The sequence below is a fragment of the Alosa pseudoharengus genome, unplaced genomic scaffold (assembly GCF_046254945.1).
Source record: "Alosa pseudoharengus isolate Yale_2024_CS ecotype anadromous, Long Island Sound unplaced genomic scaffold, YU_APseudo_1.1 YU_APseudo_1.1_scf_16, whole genome shotgun sequence".
NCBI lineage: Eukaryota > Metazoa > Chordata > Actinopteri > Clupeiformes > Clupeidae > Alosa > Alosa pseudoharengus.
Window position 1 is genome coordinate 25,348,308 of NW_027468630.1, and position 19,447 is coordinate 25,367,754.

Genomic DNA, 19,447 nt, shown 5'->3' on the forward strand with positions numbered 1-19,447 from the left:
TGGCATGGTGCTAAATGGGAAAGCGGGTAACTGGGGCGACCACGGGCATCAACTTAATAGAAATGCCAGAGGTTGGCGAGGCTGGCATAAACAACAGGTCGCCGTGATTAATGACTAGCAGGGGCAGGCGAGCGGTGGCACGCATGGCACTGTCAATTACATCCAGTCACGGCGTGACAAACTCCCAAACCCCATTCACACACACAGAGAGAGACACACACACACACACAAACATAATAAAAACACTACAGACTACAGAAAACATAAACATACATATATGCAACAAACACACACACACACACACACACACACACACACACACACACACACGCAGGGCAGGCACATAGGCACTGTGAGCGATGGTGGGCACTGGAGGTGAGAGCAGGGTCATAGTTTTAATTAGAGGGGAGGAAATGTCAAGAGCACTGCACTGCAGTATTGTGACAAAGTGTGGATGGGGGAGTGGATGAAGCACATGGCAAAGGAATGGAGAGACAGAGAGAGAGAGAGAGAGAGAGAGAGAGAGAGAGAGAGAGAGATAGGTAAGTGGGAAAGAGACAGGGAGGGAGAGGAGGAAGGTGGCTGTGTGTGTGTGTATGTGTGTGTGTCTGTGTGGGGTGGTAGTTAGGGGAACTGTGAGCTACCCTCAACCTGCCCTCTCATTACTTTCTCTGGCTGTGCTGCTGGCCGGGAGAACTGAGTGCAGAACACAGAGAGGACTGAGAGGAGAGGAGGAGAGGAGGGGAGGACTTGGAGAGAGGAGGAGAGGAAGAGAGGGGAGGGGAGGAAGAGAGAAAAGAAGAGGAGATAAAGAGAGGAGGAGAGGAAAGGGAGAAAAGAAGAGATGAGAGAAAGAGGGAAGGAGAGGAAGAGAGGAAAGGGAGAAAGAGAAGAGAGGAAAGGAAGAGAGGAGGCCAATGCTAGTCTGCACCCTGGTCTCATTAACTACAGTATAGAGGCCCAAAGAGGACAAACCAGAGCCGTATATAGAGAGTTGCGACAACTAGGGAATAGAATGTTCTGAGATGGGCATTTTAAGATATCGAAGGTAAATATACACTTTAATAAGGGCCTTTTACATATTGACAAACGTTGATAATATAATAAGCGATTTATTTTAACATACCGTATTCGCTCCATAGGGTTATACTGTAGAATCATCCGATGTTGGGATGAAATATGATTTGAGTTGTCCGAACTCTCTATATATACAGCTCTGGGACAAACCATCTGGGCCACGGAGACTGAAACTATTACTCCATACAACTGGGTTGTAAAATGCCCATAAACTGTCTATAAACTGGCTCTTTATAAATCACATTGGTTTTCCAGCTGTGCTTGATTGGAGCGACATGTTCAATCAACATTCTGCTCCAATTTTAACACAAAGCTGAGCATAATTACTGTCTACCACCCCCCACCTAACAACCAGAAACAGTAATAAGATGAATGAATGTTAAGAAAATATTTATGCAATGAATCCAATTGCCTGAGAGGAACAGCTGTGGAGAGAGGGGTGTGGGGTATGGGGTGTGTCTGTGTGTGGGTGTGTGTGTGTGTGTGTGTGTGTGTGTGTGTGTGTATGTGTGTGTGTATGTGTGTGTGTGTGTATGTGTGTGTGTATGTGTGTGTGTGTGTGTGTGGGGGGGGGGGGGGTGGAGTAGCAAAGAAAGAGAGAAAAAGACAGAAAGAGAAGGAAAGAAAAAGTGAGAGAAATAGAAAGAGAAGGAAATAACAGGAAAGAGAGAAAGAGAGAGAGAGAGAGAGAGAAAGAGAAAGAGAGTGATGCAGGAAGCAGCATTCTCTCTGTCAGCTCATTCCTCTACCAAACTACTCAGTAAACATTTAAACGGTAAAAACTGTCAGGGAAGGTCTATGCAAGCCAGGCGCCCGTGTTTATGAACACCCCACCCACCCCCCACGCCCCCTCCTGTATTATTAGCTGCTGCGGAATTAGCGGCCGACTCACTTGGACGCGGCGCGGCTGCTGTGTTGCCATGGGAACAGGACGGAGCCGGCAGCGGCGCGGTAGCTGTAGACTCCCAGGAGGCCCAGTGCCAGGGCGATCTTGGACACGGCTGAACACCGGCGCTGCACCAGCACGAAGACCAGCGCCAGCGACGCCATCGACAGCAGCGACAGGACCACCTTATGGTCACCACTGCAGGAGAGAGAGAGAGAGAAAGAGAGAGAGAGAGATAGATAGATAGAGATAGAGAGAGAGCTACTGTTAGTGACACAGCAGATAAAAATACACACAGCATAATTAGCCGGCAGCATCAGAGACACACCACCACACTGTACTGTATTTTCATCTTCCCCTGCACTGTCTATCAACCTCCCGTGTTCACTATAGGCTTTAAAACAGCTCAGTTGGCTTAAACATGTCTGATGGATGCCCAAGCCATTTGGTTACTCAAAACATTTACCCTCTGTCACAAGCACACACTCACCTGGACAAAACACCCCACACCATCCAACATCCTCAAAGCCTGTAAAATCCTTGAACAGACACGAGAGACCGAGAGCGAAATAGAGCTGTGTTACAGTATAACAATGTGCCATCCCCCACGACCCACCACACACATACAAATAATACACACAACTCATCCCTGTGCACTCTGGCCATGGACGGTTGGGACCCCAGGGCTGCCCCCCCCCCTCTCTCTTTCTGGCCCCTGAGGCAGGCTGGCGAGCTGGCCAGGATGTGTGAGGGGATGATGTGCGCTGCAGGAGGGCAGCGGGAGATGGACTGAGTTTAGGGGGCTGCATGGGCCGAGAGCACGACATTGGGGGGGGGGGGGGGGGGGGGTGCAGGTAATCAGGAGGATAGGGTATATGTGTTTGGGAGGGGGGGTCAGATGGGAGAAAGAGGCAAATAATCTCCAGCTGATTACGTGTACAAAAGAACCCAGAAAGAAAGACAGAGAGAAGAGAGAAAGACAGAGAGAAGAGACAGAAAGAAAGAGAGCTAGACAGAGCTGGGCAGACAGTAAGTGAGTGAGAGTCAGAGAGAGAGAGAGAGAGAGAGAAAGAACAAGGAGAGAGAGAGAGAGAGAGAGAGAGGGAGGGAGAGAGCGAGTGAGGGGAAAACTTTCATCAGAGCCGCGTGACCCTGGTGTCTTGGACTCCTACTGTTCATCCAGCTACTGCCGAGCTCCTTGAATGCTAAATGGGGTCGGAGCCAGTGCAAGCTTCTGTGTGTGTGTGTGTGTGTGTGTGTCTGTCATCCACCACTTCTCAAGTATTCATGCAAGTGTGTCTGCCTGTTCCTGTCTATCTATCTGTCTGTCTGTCTAGCTCTATATCTGTCTGTCTTTTCCCTGTGCCGTTGTCGGCATCACAGCTGTCCACTGCCCAGGCCATTTGGAGTCACCACCATGGCAGAGAGCAGTGCAGGAGAAGGTTCCTATCATTATGGTCAGCGTCTCAGCACTGCTCTCTGCTCGACCCAGAGGCCTGCTGTGGGGTGACACCTGCCTCCTGAGACCCTACTGGGGCAAACACCCACTACTGTATAAGTACACACACACACACACACACACACACACACACACACACACACACACACACACACACACACACACACACACACACACACACACACACACACACACACACACACACACACGCACACACCATAAAAATATTACAGGACATATAAAAGGTAATTGTCAGGACATGAGTGTTAATTGAGAGGCCACTGGAAGCGGAAGGAGAGGCTGGTGGCTGTATGTATGTAATATCCATATATTTACATACATACATTTAGCTTCCTTACAGGGGCAGGGACAGAGACCATGTGAAGACTCTGGTAAAAGCATTGAGTAAATGGCATTATATTCTGGCTTTTCTGCACAATGCTTGTTATGTTTAGACGTCTGTCCTGTTAGCTTTCCTACTGCACAGGCCACACATGTAAAACACAATGTATTTTCCAAGTTAGTTGTGTATCCTAATAAGCTACCTTCCAGCATCGCATTGGCAGCCAGTCAAACAGAAGCTATTTTACAATCATCTGCTCCGGTAGCCCCTGCCTTCATTAAACACACACACACACACACAGTGAGTGTCTTCCCCCCTCATCTTCTGTGGGAACACATTTCTTCATTAGACAGTCTATTATCGATTCAGCTACAGTCACACAGAGCCACGCGTCCTGAGTTCCAAATGAAAAACGTACATATTCCAGCTGCCCCTTCAAACCCACACTTCATTAAATGCTCCAGATACTAATTCCATCGATCAGATTCCGAGCAGGCCTGGCGGACCGTATTACGCCCATTAGGCTGCCGGCTGCTCTCAAGGTGGAGTGCACATGGGTGTAGGGTGGAGATGGGGTGCACATGGGTGCAGGGTGGGGATGGGGTGCACATGGGTGGAGATGGGGTGCACATGGGTGGAGATGGGGTGCACATGGGTGTAGGGTGGGGATGGGGTGCACATGGGTGTAGGGTGGGGATGGGGTGCACATGGGTGCATGGTGGGGATGGGGTGCACATGGGTGGAGATAGGGTTCACATGGGTGTAGGGTGGGGATGGGGTGCACATAAGTGCATGGTGGGGATGGGGTGCACATGGGTGCAGCGTGTGGAGGTGGCACATCTACTGGGTTTACTTTATCCTGTGTAAAGTTCAGGCCGCAATCACAAACACTTCTAGTCAGTGAGAGAAGTGTGTTCTGTAAACCAACGCTGATTGTTTTTGTGTGTGTGTGCGTGTGTGTGTGTGTGTGTGTGTGTGTGTGTGTGCGTGCGTGTGTATTTTGTTATACATACTATACAAATAAATTGTGAAATGGGATTAGAAGAGTGTGTGTGATCATTTGCCTTCTCCTTCTCTGTGCTAGAAGAATTTCATGGTGACTTCAAGCATGAGCATCTCAGCGCTTTACAAGGATCTTAGTGCTTTACGAGGCTTCTTCTAATTTTACGTATTGAGTCACCCTATACATGTTTGAACTGGGGTTGGTTGGGAAGACATCAAAGACTTGCAGTATGCTCACACACACACACACACACACACACACACACACACACACACACACACACACACACACACACACACACACACGCACACGTGCACACACACACACACACACCCACACACATATATATATACTGTAGACACACAAACAAATGTACAGAACATACTATAAAGAAGCTTGTAAGCATGACCCATTTCCTGTTTCATGTGTGCAATACGAGGCACTTAAATCACTTCAAACCATGAAGTCCAGAGGTTTTTCTTCACCCAGTTCACTGAAGAGCACGTCTACAGCTATACCACAAATTAATATTAATCACTTTATCCCAAACTACTGACGATCTATAACACTGTCGGTTCCAAACAACTTCAAAGAGTAAAGGAAAGCATGTGAGGGTAAAAAAAAATCAACATAGCAGTTAATCATAGATTTTCCCACTATTTGGAGACTAAATGGAAACTAGACACAAAAATGCATTGCTTAATTATGTTCTGTGTAAGAACCGATGCATTTCGGTGGGATGTAATACCAAAAGCTTCAGAGATGAGATTTCTTTTTTTTTTAATGCAACAGGACAGCGGAGAGTGACAGGAAGTGAGTGGGAGAGAGTCGGGGTGGGATCCAGAAAGGACCACGGGGCGGGAATCGAACCCGGGTCGCCGGCACACGCCGCAGGTGCCCCAGCCAGCCGCGCCACAGCTGGGGCCGAGATGAGATTTCATTACAGAACAGACCATGGCCCATCGACTGTGATGTGAATAAAAGTCTGTATTTCTCTCTCTCCCTTGGCCTATTTGACAACTTCTAAAATCAAGTTCTAAAACAGTAACACTTCACAGCATGCAGCTACACAAAGGGGCATAAATCCACTGCACTGTGAGAGGCCTCTTTAAGGTGAACTCACACCAGCCACGATCATAAGAGCCCCACAACTACCTAACAACGTGCAACATTTATCTTGTCCAGCCGTGCAATAAGCCAAGACTAAAACTCTAACCTACAGGGCCTGCGGGCTGTGCTCTCTTGCTGACCTGCTTAGAAAGGCTGGCCCCGCTCCATCCTACAGTATACTATAAACCTACTGTATACTATAAACGGCTGACTCGGGCTGCATTATGGCCATGATCAGTTATTCATGTGTTTTGGCTGTAGGCCAGTATAGTCGCTAGCTAGCTCTTTTTTTACAACCGGACAGACAGGTGAGACTGCAGCAAACTGCTGCATGAGGCAAATCACACACACGTACACACACATGCACGTACACACACACACACACACACTACAGCAGCAATCAAGAAACCTCACCTGCCTCGTTTATTAGTGCCAGCCCAGAACACTCGCCCCACGCTTCCTCTAATTAACCTGGGTGCTTGTCCTTGTGCGCACCATTAAGAGTGCACTGTGTAAAGGAATGTCGACACAAGGTGTGCAAGTACACAATGGCCACACATAACACACACACCCACCCCATACAGCACATACACACACATAACACACACAGCACCCCACACAGAACACACACATCACCGCACACAGCACATACACACACATAATACACACAGCACCCCACACAGCACATGAGTACTAATCCAAGTAGGGGAGCCATTTTCACCTAAGAAAGCATTAGAGGAGTAGAGGAATTTCCAGCGTTTCTTATGTCCTGCTTTCCTGTCCTTTCCTTTCTTCTCTGATTATCTCCGTCCAGGCTCTCTGTACATGCGATGGGCAGAGCCACAGTGAGCTGGCCTTTGGCCACGGAGCCATCCTGTAGGGAGGACCCAGTTAGGGCAGAACAAACACCCTCTGAGGCGCAGCTAAGCCAAGTGCTTCTTCTTCCAGGGCCAAGCGAGCAGTTTCACTGCCTTGGCGCCTCTTTGCTCAGACTCGAGATTCAGCAATTAGATGAGCTTTGATTTCCTCCCTGTCCAGGACACCCTTAATGGGGCGAAATGGGGTCTGGCTGCAGACTGCACTGGAGGCAGCCAAGCCATCTGCCTGTTTGGGCTGCTGTACGCTGGGGGGGGGGGTTTCCTCAGCCGGGGCCTGTGTGTGTGTGCGCGTGTGTGTGTGTGTGTGTGTGTGTGTGTATGTATGTCTGTGTATGTCTGTGTGAAAAAATGACTTTGCTATTCAACAAGATGGCCAGTGTGGGAAGAAGCAAAGCAGGGACTTTGCAAACAGTCAAAGATGGACAAAATGAGGAATAAGTGACCGAAACAACAGCCAAGCAGCTGAAGGAAAAACTTTAGCGTCCACCTGGCCGAGGCGTCTTTTGAGTCTCTCCCTTCCACTCACTCTGCAGGGCCATGTAACATAATTGTTAAGCCTCTTTGGAGGTTCACTCATCAGTTAATATACTCATTGCACATGATTCCAGATTTGAGAGATGTAAAATGTAAAAAAGTCAGCTCAGTGTTCCAAAAGTTCCAGCTAGCGTACAGCAGCATCTTCCACTTGTCTATATTTCATTTCAAAACAGACAGCTGTTTGTCCGCGTGTGCAGACAGTGTGAGACACACAAAGAACATCTGCTGCCTCAGAAACACCTTCTTCTTTCTCTGTGGCCGTGATGGAGAAACAGAAGCACTGCATCCTGGTTAGTGTTGCTTGATTCTCAAGGATTTTAATAGAGCCTGACACGAAACATGAAGCACATCTCAAATTTAAAGCACTTGTGTCCAACTTAGGCTACAGCAAATTCACAAGACTGCTTCAAGTTCTGCTACTATTTCAAGATCCACCAACTAATTAGTTGTGGCTGTTTTCATGTTTTCGAATTCTACAGTCATTTACTGGTACATTTTGAAAGAACCTATTGTAAACCCATTTAATATTACACAGAGAAAAAGGGAAATTAACTGTATGTACCTCCCCCCTCTCCAACCCTATTTACACCATGCCTTGGTTACTGCTCCTAAAGTACTGCAGATAGCCATGGAGGTGTTATGCAGAGATGAGATGGATGTGTGAGTCCCAACCTGATTAGCTCCTGGTGCCCAGCTGCTGCGCTGCAGACTGCAGTGATGTCGGCGCGCTTATAGCAGCGCACTAACTGCCCAGAGTGGGTGGGAGGTTCAGGCAATTAAGACAGCCTTGGTGGAGGATTTAATAAAACATTGCAGAGCTACATGTTCGCCAGGAGGAGAGGAAGAAGGGGGAGGGGGGGGGGGGTATAGAGAGAGACAGAGATAGAAGTGTGTGAGAAAAATGGAAAGATACAGAGATAGAGAGAAGAGAGAAAGGTAAGAAAAAAAGGGGACAGACAGACAGACAGATAAAGAAAAAGAATAAAAAAGACAGAGAAAGAGAGAGACAGATATGAAAGGCAGTAGCCTTAGGATGTGTACATGTGGCGAGATGCTCCACAGGCTCTGCGGCTGCCCTTGACCTCCAGGATGCCTGTGGAGAGCCCCAGAGCTCCTCTGCTCTCCGCTCTTGGTCCTACACGCTCTGGCCTCTGTACCTGAGCCTATACGCTCTGGGGAGGGCGCAGGACACTTCTAACAACACGCTACCTACTACGACGCCCAGCCCTGTGCAGGAAACCCCAAACCTGCTACGTTCTACGACACACAGCCCTGCTCTGCTCATAAAGAGGGAACATCCCAACACCCCCCCCCACACACACACACACAGAGGGATCTAGCTGGCCAGGAATACTGAGCAGTGGCTGGAATCAGTGCAAACGAGGGCCCACAAAGAGTCTGGCATTCAAGTGCATTAAATCGGCACCATGTAATGAAGCTCTGGGAAGTAGGCTGTGACCACTTGTGACAGCGCAGTCATTACTGATCTAAGGAGCCTGTCAGTGGAACAGGAACCAACGAGCATTACCACTTAAGAACAGAAGGCTTACTTGCTCGAGTGAGATTTAATGAGATGCTTTTATGGGAATTTATAAGTTTTACTAGATGGAGCTGCTTTGTCGGTCTGTAAAAGGCTACGATTAAGGTTATGTTTCATTTTCAATTTTTTATTCTTTTTAACCATTTTTACAGTGATGGGAAGTTTCACAGGCCTTTTACCCAAACATTTAAAGGCAGGTGCTATCTACACATCTGTTCGGAGATTGTCTTAGTAAAATACTGCATCAGAATACTGTATAAGCCATTTTAAAAAATTCAAATAGTGTTTTCTTTTATTCAATGTCCAATATCTTTTTCAAATGTTGTCATTTCATAATCTGTGAATTCACTATATGCTCACCAATCTGCAAAAGGTAATATTTAAGAAATAGTAGGACAGTAGCAGTTTATACACTGAAATATATTTGGTAAGATCATCTACAAAGCCAGCAACCATTGTTATCTCTTTATTATTGAACTGTTCTGTAGTACTAAACATAATTTATGATGTAATGATGATGCAACCACACTCTACAAGAACATTGTTAGGGTAAAATCCACATATGCTGTATCTGGGCTCTACTATTTGGGTCTAGTTATTCAGTAAGCCCCGATCCTAATATGATACAAGCAGTATCTGGACCAAGTTACTGGATGAGGCCTTTTACTAATGTACACATTTGTGTTTGTATTAGTATTTATTATACGGCTCTTCATAATGCTGCCGAATGCTTCATTCACTTGAATGGGCCTTTCCGACGTTCGGTGGTCTGCTATTTCTCGATAACAGACCGTTGCTAAGTATAACAGACCGCTGTCAAGGAAAATGGGTTTTGTGCTTGATATTCACATCTTTCATAACACTCTGCAAGTAGTCCGGTCACTTTTTGCATTGGAACATCATTCAAAAGTGAAAGCAGACGGTTGATCAGCTGTGTTCTAAAGAATGTTTGAGTTTGGTGTGTGTTACAAACTATTTGTTTCTGCAAAAGCCAAGATGAAAGGTAACAAATAAATATAACCTAATATAGCCTATTAGCTGGTTTGATTTGCACTGAGCATCAAACCAGCTAATACTGTAGGCTAACTGAAATAACACCCATGCCAATCTCTAGGTATGGTGAAGGGTATGTGATGATGTGGGACTATTTTAATTCCAAAGGCCAAGGTAACTTTATCAGGATGCACAGTATTCTGGATCCATGAAATAACTGGCCTTTAAAAATAAAAATTTGCCTGTCTCTATGGGAATTTAACATAGGGGTGTCAATACTTATGACCCCTGTATTTTAAGGAAGAACATTTATTTATTTATGATACATTATTCATTCACTAAGAAAATTGGTGTCCTTAAAGGTTAGATATTTCCTCATTTTTCACTTAAGGCATTAAGATCAATTTCCAAAGGATGATTTTATATTCCTCTTTTCAGTCAACTTTAGCATGGGTGCCAACACTTTTGGCCATCACTGTATTTGGTAAAGGTCCATGCCTGTCCTCCCTTGCACTCACCTGTTAAGCCAGTGGCTGAGGTCGGGCAGGTGCGCCCACTGGATACCCGTCTGGTTGAGTGAGCGCAACAGCCGACAGCAGGCCAGGGTCAGGGGTGGCGTTGCCAGGGCCAGCCACTTCTCCGAGCCCCTGCTCACGCCAAGGTCGGCCAGCGGCGACGCGTCGGGGCCGGCGGCCTTGCAGGAGGGGAGCAGCTGCTCCTCATCATCGCTGTCACCGCCAGCGCCCCCCTGGCTGGCTCGCCGCCTCTCGCGGAAGTACTTGCGGCAGACATCCTGGAAGACGGCCAGGCAGAGCGTGTTGAGCAGGAAGTACCAGCTCTGGTGCTCCTCCTCCACGAAGCTGGAGGCGCCCAGGCTCAGCGTGTGGCCCACTGTGCCCAACAGCAGCAGCATGTCCAGCTCAGACAGCTCCCATCCTGGGGACGACACCTGGACAGAGACAGAGACAGAGAGGTACATACTATTAGACTGAATTATACTGATGACTGGGAGACATGCAGAATGTATGTGTAAGGTATGAGCTACACCAAGCGCTCACACACAAGACATTGACGCATAAGACAAAAGATGCCGGACGGAGCGGCGTAGTCGCCAGCGTATCCGTGATACCAAGACAAACAACAAACAAAATGAACAAATAATAAAATATATAAATAATAAGAAACTAAAAAGAAGAAAATTCCATCTTAACTTAGTCCAATTGGGTGCATCTAAGTTAACCAGCTGAAAAATGTCCAAGGGCAATGATGATGGCGCGAGTGAGAGAGAGAGATGGACAGAGTGTGTGTGTGAGTTGGGGGGGGGGGGGGGTGAGCAAAAGAGAAAGAGAGAGAAAGGGAGAGGGAGGAAAAAAGAGGATGGGTGTTCTCATTCTCTAATTCTCAGGCCAGTGAAGTTGTGCTTGCTCTGTGAGGCTATGAAGGTCAGAGCATCAGTGATAAGTTTGGAAAGTACTGAAGCAGATGAATGAAAGAGAGAAAGAGACAAAAACTACAGAGATAACAATTGAGAAAATGAGAGAGAGAGCGTAAAAATACACTCGGAACAACAGATGCATAGTGCCAAAGCCCATCGTAATCCTATCTGGCCTACAGAAATCTCATTACCCTCCGAGATGGAAAGGCTCGGCCGGATTCTAACAAAAACCCAACGGGCTCTCTAACCCCTGGCTAGTGACTGAGGCTAAAGCACACAAAAACACACACACACAAAAGGTTATGTGGCCAGCGTAGATCAGCCAGAGTGCAGGCCGGCCCGCCAACACAGGAGTCTGCGGAGACAAAAAAATCAAGCATTTGTACATGAAGGGCCCAGAGAGAAGAGAGAGTGTGAGTGTGTGTCCTCTGTAGCTGCGTAGCGAGTGGTAAACAGAGCACGCATTTCCCTAATGCCTGCCCATTCATCTCCCTACAAAGTCCTCTGTGACGCCCGGCGTCCCGAAACAAACCTTATTATTCATCGGGTCTGGAGAAGCCTCCAATCAATTTGTCATCGGAGCGCTCATCGCACTTTTAAAAAGCTCAGAAGCAGAGGAAAGAGAGTGAAGAAGAAACTGCCAACACAGATGTGTAACTGAAGGGCTATCAGAAAGAGCGTATTCCAGAGTTCAGATGTAAAACTCCATGACTTTTCCCTGACAAAAAAAAAAAGAATTTCCATGAACTACTATGAATGATACAATATACCGTCCAAAGATTTCAGAGCAGCCATGTAGCGTTCAAGACTCTTACTTTTTTAGAGCGGGAGAAAGACTAAATGGGCATTAAATTAAACAAAGTTGGGCTAACCACAACTACTCAAGCAAGCAGTAAACCTAACCTAAATATAATCAAATATATGTGTATCAATGTATTTTGACAAGTACATTTTAAACTACTGCAACAAAATTCCCTGATATTCCATGACTTTGCCCCAAAAATGATCAAATTCCCTGACTTTCCATGTTTGGAATAGACAAAATTCCATGCTATTCCAGAAATTCCATGATCCGTAGGAACCCTAGTATTCATCCACCATCATAACCTATCCGGCAATGTTAACCAATGTGTAACTGAAGGGCTATCAGAAAGAGAGTATTCCTCCACCAAGAACACCATCACCTATCCAGCAATGTTAAACAATGTGTAACGGAGCATAATCTAATGGGCTCTTGCTCGGCCCAAGGTACTCCACTCCCTCAACTTTCATGAAAACTGGCCTGTTAGCTTTTGAAATAATTATATAAGGGAAACGAATAAATGGCAATGAAAACATGACCTCCTTGGCAGAGGTAAATACAGTATACACACATCACGTGTCCCCACTGATCCCAATAAAGTGCACCAGTGATTAACTTCACTAGAAAAGCGTTTCGGTGTGTGAATCATGTGTGTGAGAGAGCGAGAGGTGATACAAAAGACATAGTAGGTGCTGAACACAGGCAGTTTCTTCAGATCCTGTGTAAGGTGACAGACTACTGATAGACACTAACCTACTCCAAACCTTAATTCAGAAAATAGTCAAACTGTTAAACACGCACACACACACACACACACGCACACAGGCTGAAGAAGGGGAGCGGATGAGTCAGAGTGCGAAGGACGTGTAAAAGGGGTGAAGATGGAGCGAGTGAGCGAGCGAGAGACGAAAGACAATCAGCGATTCATGAGAAGCAAGGACGCAGAAGCCAGGCAGACAGGCCATTTCCATCCCTGTTTACAGTGGGCGCAGCCAACCCAGCACGCTCTAATAACCTGGCCATGGAGGGCAGGAGGGGAGGGCTCACTCACTCCCCAACCCCCCCCCCCCCCCCCCCAGCCTCAGGGATTCAGCTCACGGCCACCAGGGAGAGACGCTGGCTGCCATAACAAACAGCCCACACAACTCGGCTGAACAGTGACAAGGCATGGATCATGTGTGTGTGTATGTGTGGGTGTATAAAATTGTCAGTAAGGGATTGTGTGTATTTGTGTATATCTCTTCTGTGTGTGTTTGTGCATGTGTGTGCGTGTGTTTTTGTGTACGTGTGTTTGTGTGTACATATGTGTGTGTGTGTGTGTATACGTGTGTGTGTGTGTGTGTGTGTCTTGTGTGTACACCTGTATGAGTGTAGCGTGGACAAGTAATCCCACTGCGTCTTATTACGGAGGTGACCGCCTTCACCGAGGCGGCTGAGGGTGTTGAGCTGAGCGCTAACAGACTGTTGAGAGGTGTGTGTGTGATGCTACAACTAAACACACACACACAAACAGGTGTGTGTGGTGCTAGCGAATGACAGCAGTGAGACAAAAGCCTTGGATACGACTAAAACCCTCTGGCGATGCACATGTCACAGCAGACAGCGGTCACGTACAGTAGGTAGTGGCCCGGGCTTGCTCCTGGCAGGAGACACTACACTGTAGCTGACACCACTCACAGAGACAGGCAGACACACATGCAAACACACACACACGCACACACACACACAGGCAGTGCCATTGCCCTGGGCTCGTCCCTGATGTGCCCCAAAGTTTTTCACCAAATGCACTTCCATCAAAGGGTCACACACGCACACACACACACACACACAAACAGCAGGTGGGAAATAACTGGACAGACATGACTGTGTGACCTGTTCAATAACTAAAAGGAAAAGCAGAGGACAACATGTGTGCTTGTGTCTGTATACACACTTCTGAATGTGTGTGTGTGTGTGTGAGTGAGTATATGTATGTGTGTGTGTGGCCAGCCCTTCCCGGAGCAGGTGTGTGTGTGTGTGGCATCAGGCGTAGTCAATGAGGTAATGAAATGCTAATTAGTAACGCGGCGGTGCAGCACAGCCCCCCTCGCCCCCCCCGTCTGATGCTGGTGATGGATCAGGCCGTGTGGTGCTCCGACACACAGTCTCCGTGGGGACCAGCCACTTCTTATGGGTGACGGGGCCTCGGTGCGCAGCCATCCATCAGCGCTGGGCAACGCCGGAACCGAGCGCCGCGCCGCACAGCCGAGAGGAAAATGAATTGTGTAACCAACGCTGTTGTTTGTGTAAACACAGCCGGCAGAAAGTGTGCCTCAGCCCCTCTCTTTTCCGTCAGTGTGTGTGTGTGTGTTTTTGCTTGCTCGCTTCGACTCTGTTCCGCTCCAATCCCCTCGCCGGGACTAGTCGCGTCCCCAAAAGCATTTGGCGGAGAATTGTCTTCAAAGACAGCTTTGCTCATATTTGTCCCTCCTTTTTTTCCTCATCTTCCTCGAACTCTGCAGCGCTTCCTGATGTGAAGGCATGAGTCTGTAAAATGACTTTCGAAAAAAGGACACACAAACACACACACACACACACACACATAAAAAGCAACTTTTATCTATATGCTAATGCTAGGACTTTGGGCCATGGCTTTGCAGAGTCCCTCAGATGATGGCTAGCCTGGGCGCCCTAATGTGGCGGGTGGTGGAGGCCCCTGTGGGGTCAGATGCAACTGCACTCAGCCGCCTGCGGATCTCATCCTTCTACCCCCCCCACCCCCCGGCCAGCACCCCATCTGACGGCCTACTTTATGAGGCACTGCGACGAAAAGACGTCTGATCCACCACACACTCACACACACACACACACACACGCACACACACACACACAGAGTAGTCTTCAAGGCCCTGGGTATGACATGGAGCGACTGCGGGCGATGAAAGCCAAATGAGCTGGGCTGGGGCTGGGGCCGCGTCTCTTTCATCTCCTGCCAGTCCATCAGAAACCTGGGGACGTTTGTGATGGACAGCTGTATGCTTTTACCTTGGGGAGCAAAAGAAGAATCCAGGGGATGGAAGAAGAAACTGGAGTCACAAAGGATCATTAAGGTCTGACAGTAACATGAAAATCAGCTAGGCCTCAGAGGATCTGATTGGCTGTTTCATTAGGAGAGAGAGAGAGGAAAGGTCTGCTGATTTCCTTCAGACTCTTGAGGTCCAGGGGCTGGTCTCCACGAATATGGAGTGTTGGGAGGAACGGCAGCTCCGGGAGACTCGCGCACTGGACTGAATTTTCATCATCTCCCACGAGTTCGCTGAACTGCATGCTCGCTGGACTGGAATCGGCAGTCCATAACTGTTATATGCTTTCCTCCTGGGCCCCACATACGCAGCAAAAAAAGGGAATGGAGGAATAAAAAAGTCAATAAAAGAAGTCACGGAAGTCGGTCCTGATCACCAGGATGTGACACTAAAATGAGAAGCTGCATCAATGCTCTGCTTCAGGGAGCCATGAGGATTTAAAGCAGCAGTGGGCTGATTCTGGCAGGAGTTGGCACTGGATAAGCACAGAGGGCTAGGAACTCACAACGCAGTGTGCACTTTTATTCGGCGCGGTTTGAAAAATGGCTGACATATACATGGATGACTTTTTAATGGCTGAGCAGAACATTAGAAGGTTCGGTGAATGAACATTTGCTAAGATAGCCCACAACTGTCCAAGAGATGGTTTTCAAAATGTTAAAGTTGTTCAGCAAACACAATGCATTTGTCTTCAATAGAATGGTTTATTCCTCTCTCTCACACAACCTGGGTAGGGTTACTGCTCCACCTTTCCACAGTCTAACCTTTAGTTTACTATTCTACGGCCCAAAGACATGGCAGGGCCCACACACATATTCATAGATGAAGCCCCACACACATACAGTTTTGCCTTGTTTAGGAAGTATTCTGCTTGTCAAAGTGCCAAAGTTGGGACATGTTTATTTTCCTGACTGTATCTACTTTACTGACATCCATTAGCATAAAAAGGCAATAACTGGACTATTAGCATGAGTTATGGAAAATGTCACTGAGGGAAGAAAAACTGAATAAACACTGAATTAAAACTCTCTAGGTCTCTAAAAGTATGCTGCATATCATTGTTTTATGTCACATATGGAAAACAACAACACCTAATTCTGCCAAAGCCTCAAAATGACTCAATGGATTATTGCATTCAGGGAAGAAATTACCATAATGATAGCACAGAGGTTATTAAAATACTATTGAGTGAGCACTAAATGAATACGGTAATTAATGAGGCTGACTTCAACACTAATTGAAGGCATTTCACACCAAATGCGGTGATATTTTAATGAAGAGCTCTTAAAACACATACGTGTCAACAGCACTTCCTGTGAACTGACAGCAGTCATTTCTGCTCGCGAACCAGAACCGGCAAGGCAGGTAAAGCACCTCACCTAACCCTAACCCAAATCTGCAAACAAATGGCTTCTTTCCCCAAGCAGTCACTCTGTTGAACGCTCAGAAATAGCCCACCCTTACACTGAACAAAGACAATCACCACTGTTCTGCTCATCTACATCAGGCATATTTTTCAACCTTTTTTCAATGCATACAGTGATGGCCAAAAGTATTGGCACCCATGCTAAAGTTGACTGAAAAAAGGAATATAAAATCATCTTTTGGAAATTGATCTTAATGCCTTAAGTGAAAAATGAGGAAATATCTATCTATGCTCATTGAGCTCAATGCAAATCAAACCAGCTAACAGGCTAACTGAAATAACACCATGCCAATCTCTAGGTATGGTGAAGGGTATGTGATGATGTGGGGCTATTTTAATTCCAAAGGCCAAGGTAACTTTATCAGGATGCACAGTATTCTGGATCCATGAAATATCTGGCCTTTAAAAATAAAAATCTGCCTGTCTCTATGGGAATTTAACATAGGGGTGGGAATACTTATGACCCCTGTATTTTAAGGAAGAACATTTATTTATTTATGATACATTATTCATTCACTAAGAAAATTGGTGTCCTTAAAGGTTAGATATTTCCTCATTTTTTTTGGCATTAAGATCAATTTCCAAAAGATGATTTTATATTCCTCTTTTCAGTCAACTTTAGCATGGGTGCCAATACTTTTGGCCATCACTGTATGTCTTTCAAATCAAATGTTCAATGCATATTAACTGCAATATTGTAACTGTAACAGTAACAATATTGTCATTAATATATTACCACTGCACTGAACTGCCTTGCACTATATTTATATTGTTATTGTATATTATATTTTTTAACAGTATTTTGTAAATTTCTTACTGTCCTTTCTATTTTTACTCTTATATCTAAAGTGATATTGTGTAGGCTACTTGAGAGCAAATAATTCCTTGTTTGTACTGTGTACGCAAATCTGGCCAATACATTCTGATTCTGATTATGATGGATCACTGCTGTCATCAAACAGGATGGTAATGGGCTAGTTTATGCTAGGCTTTATGACAAGTGCAACAGTGGTGCACACATCCAAAAAACAGGTGCTGGATAAAAAGATATTAAAGTATAAAACACTGCTGTTCCGCTTAAAACAGCAGGGAATGTCTGCATACTTGCTCCCCTTTCAATTATTCTATTTTTACGTTTCGAGCCTCACGCTCTTCATCAGACTTGTGATAAAAGACTTTACTTGTGATGAAGTCTGATGAAGTGTGAGGCTCGAAACATAACTACAGGTGAAACTTTTAATAAAATAATTGAAAGGGGAGCAAGTGTGCAGACGTCCCCTGGTGTTTTAAGCGGAACAGCAGTGGCAACAGCAGCAGTAGTGCAGCTCAAAGGGAGCTCTCGGAGGGGCAACGGGTTGTCCTCTGTCTACAACGTCCCCCATCCCTCCCCCTGTGCAAAATTCACTTATCAGCCCTGATGATCCACACTCCTGTTTGTTCTCTGTGACTCTCTCTCTCTCTTTTTGGTGTGTCAGCACTTTACCACAGTTCACCTCAGAAAGAGAGAGAGAGAGAAAATGTGTGCACGCATGTGAGAGAAAGAGAGAGAGAGGGAGAGAGAGAGATTAATTCAGTTTAATCATCACTCAGTTTCGAACCTATACAAATGAGGCAGAATTACCATATATTCTCAGAGAGCAGGGAACTCACTCTAGCTGCAAAATGTATTGCAGCAGCCACAACTTGAAGAATACCCAGCAAAGCCACGAATACCAATAAAACAAAATATCAAAATCCCTGCAAATTTGTTATCATTATTAGAATGGTCTTTTGTTTTGCTCAATGTTATTGTATATAGAGTTAGAGAGAAGGGCAGCGAATGTGAAAGATGACTAGAGAGAAAGAGAGAGAGAAAGACAGAGAGAGAGAGAAAGACAGAGAGAGAGAGGCTGAGAGGCTGTAATTACGGGCTAGGGTGGACGGTTCATTAGTCCGGTGAACAGAGCAGCTCCTCCACACACCCCTTTTGAAAAGTTAACTTTTCTCCCACATCTTTGCAAAGGCCAAGGCCTTGTTATTGGCGTTTTAGCCGCACTGTGTGCAGGCAAGCCCTTCCTCCATTAGAATGAGCCACTGAGGACTATGCAGGGGCCCCGGACATATCAGAGAGCCAATCTCCCCGCTGGGAAGGCTGCTTCTCTCATCTCTCCAGGCCTCCATCTGGAAAAGTCCTCGATATTGGCAATAGACAGGCCATACAAACTGAATGGGCAACAAAACAAACTCCTCACACACTCCTAACACACTCCTTCCTTCAGAGATCCTGAAGCAGTGTAGCTGACTGGCTGAAATAATGTACAGTATTAGTGGGTGCAAGCCACTTTGCAAGCCAAATTTCCAGAACCTGTGGGACTTTGTACAAAGATGAAGATTATTTTGAGCTCACACACAGAATGGCCAAAGGGAAGCTGGGAGATATTAACTAGAGAAAAAGTGCATGGGGATTATAATTGAGGACATCACATTTAATACCACAGGCCTCAGCATTCACAGGGAATGTTCTCCAGATTTTAGGCACCACAGGAGTGCCCACTCCTCCTGCAATGTGCCCGGCACATGGGGACCGGCTGAAAAGCAGGGCTGTTCATCTCCTGATTGGTCTAATCACAGTGCGTTTACGTTTGCTGTCGCTGATTGCAGTGGTTAGGAGCACATCTTTTTTTCACTGATAGATTTAATAGCATAATTAAAGACAGTTTGGAGTCCAACATAAAAAAAAGCACTACTGCTTTGAGTATCTTTTTAGTGCATTTTGCATTCAGGAGACTCCCACTCAGCCAAAAAACTCCCTGCGCACACACACACACATACATACACACACACACACGCACACAACAAACTCCCTGACTCGTCCTCCATCAATCCTCCCCATAGAGTGCACAAGTGGAAGAATCGA

The 19,447-nt window shown here is 46.4% G+C and overlaps 1 protein-coding gene across 1 annotated transcript in view; it reads right to left on the reverse strand.

Moving 5' to 3' along the window:
* The window catches only part of pigg (phosphatidylinositol glycan anchor biosynthesis class G (EMM blood group)), a 104,131-nt gene that overhangs the window by 24,048 nt on the left and 60,636 nt on the right, over nt 1-19,447 (reverse strand). The window contains exons 9-10 of the mRNA XM_076287548.1: nt 10,345-10,775; nt 1,970-2,161 (exon numbers count right to left, since the gene is read on the reverse strand). Coding sequence (XP_076143663.1) covers nt 1,970-2,161; nt 10,345-10,775 — 623 coding nt within the window. The remainder of the gene's footprint in view (nt 1-1,969; nt 2,162-10,344; nt 10,776-19,447) is intronic.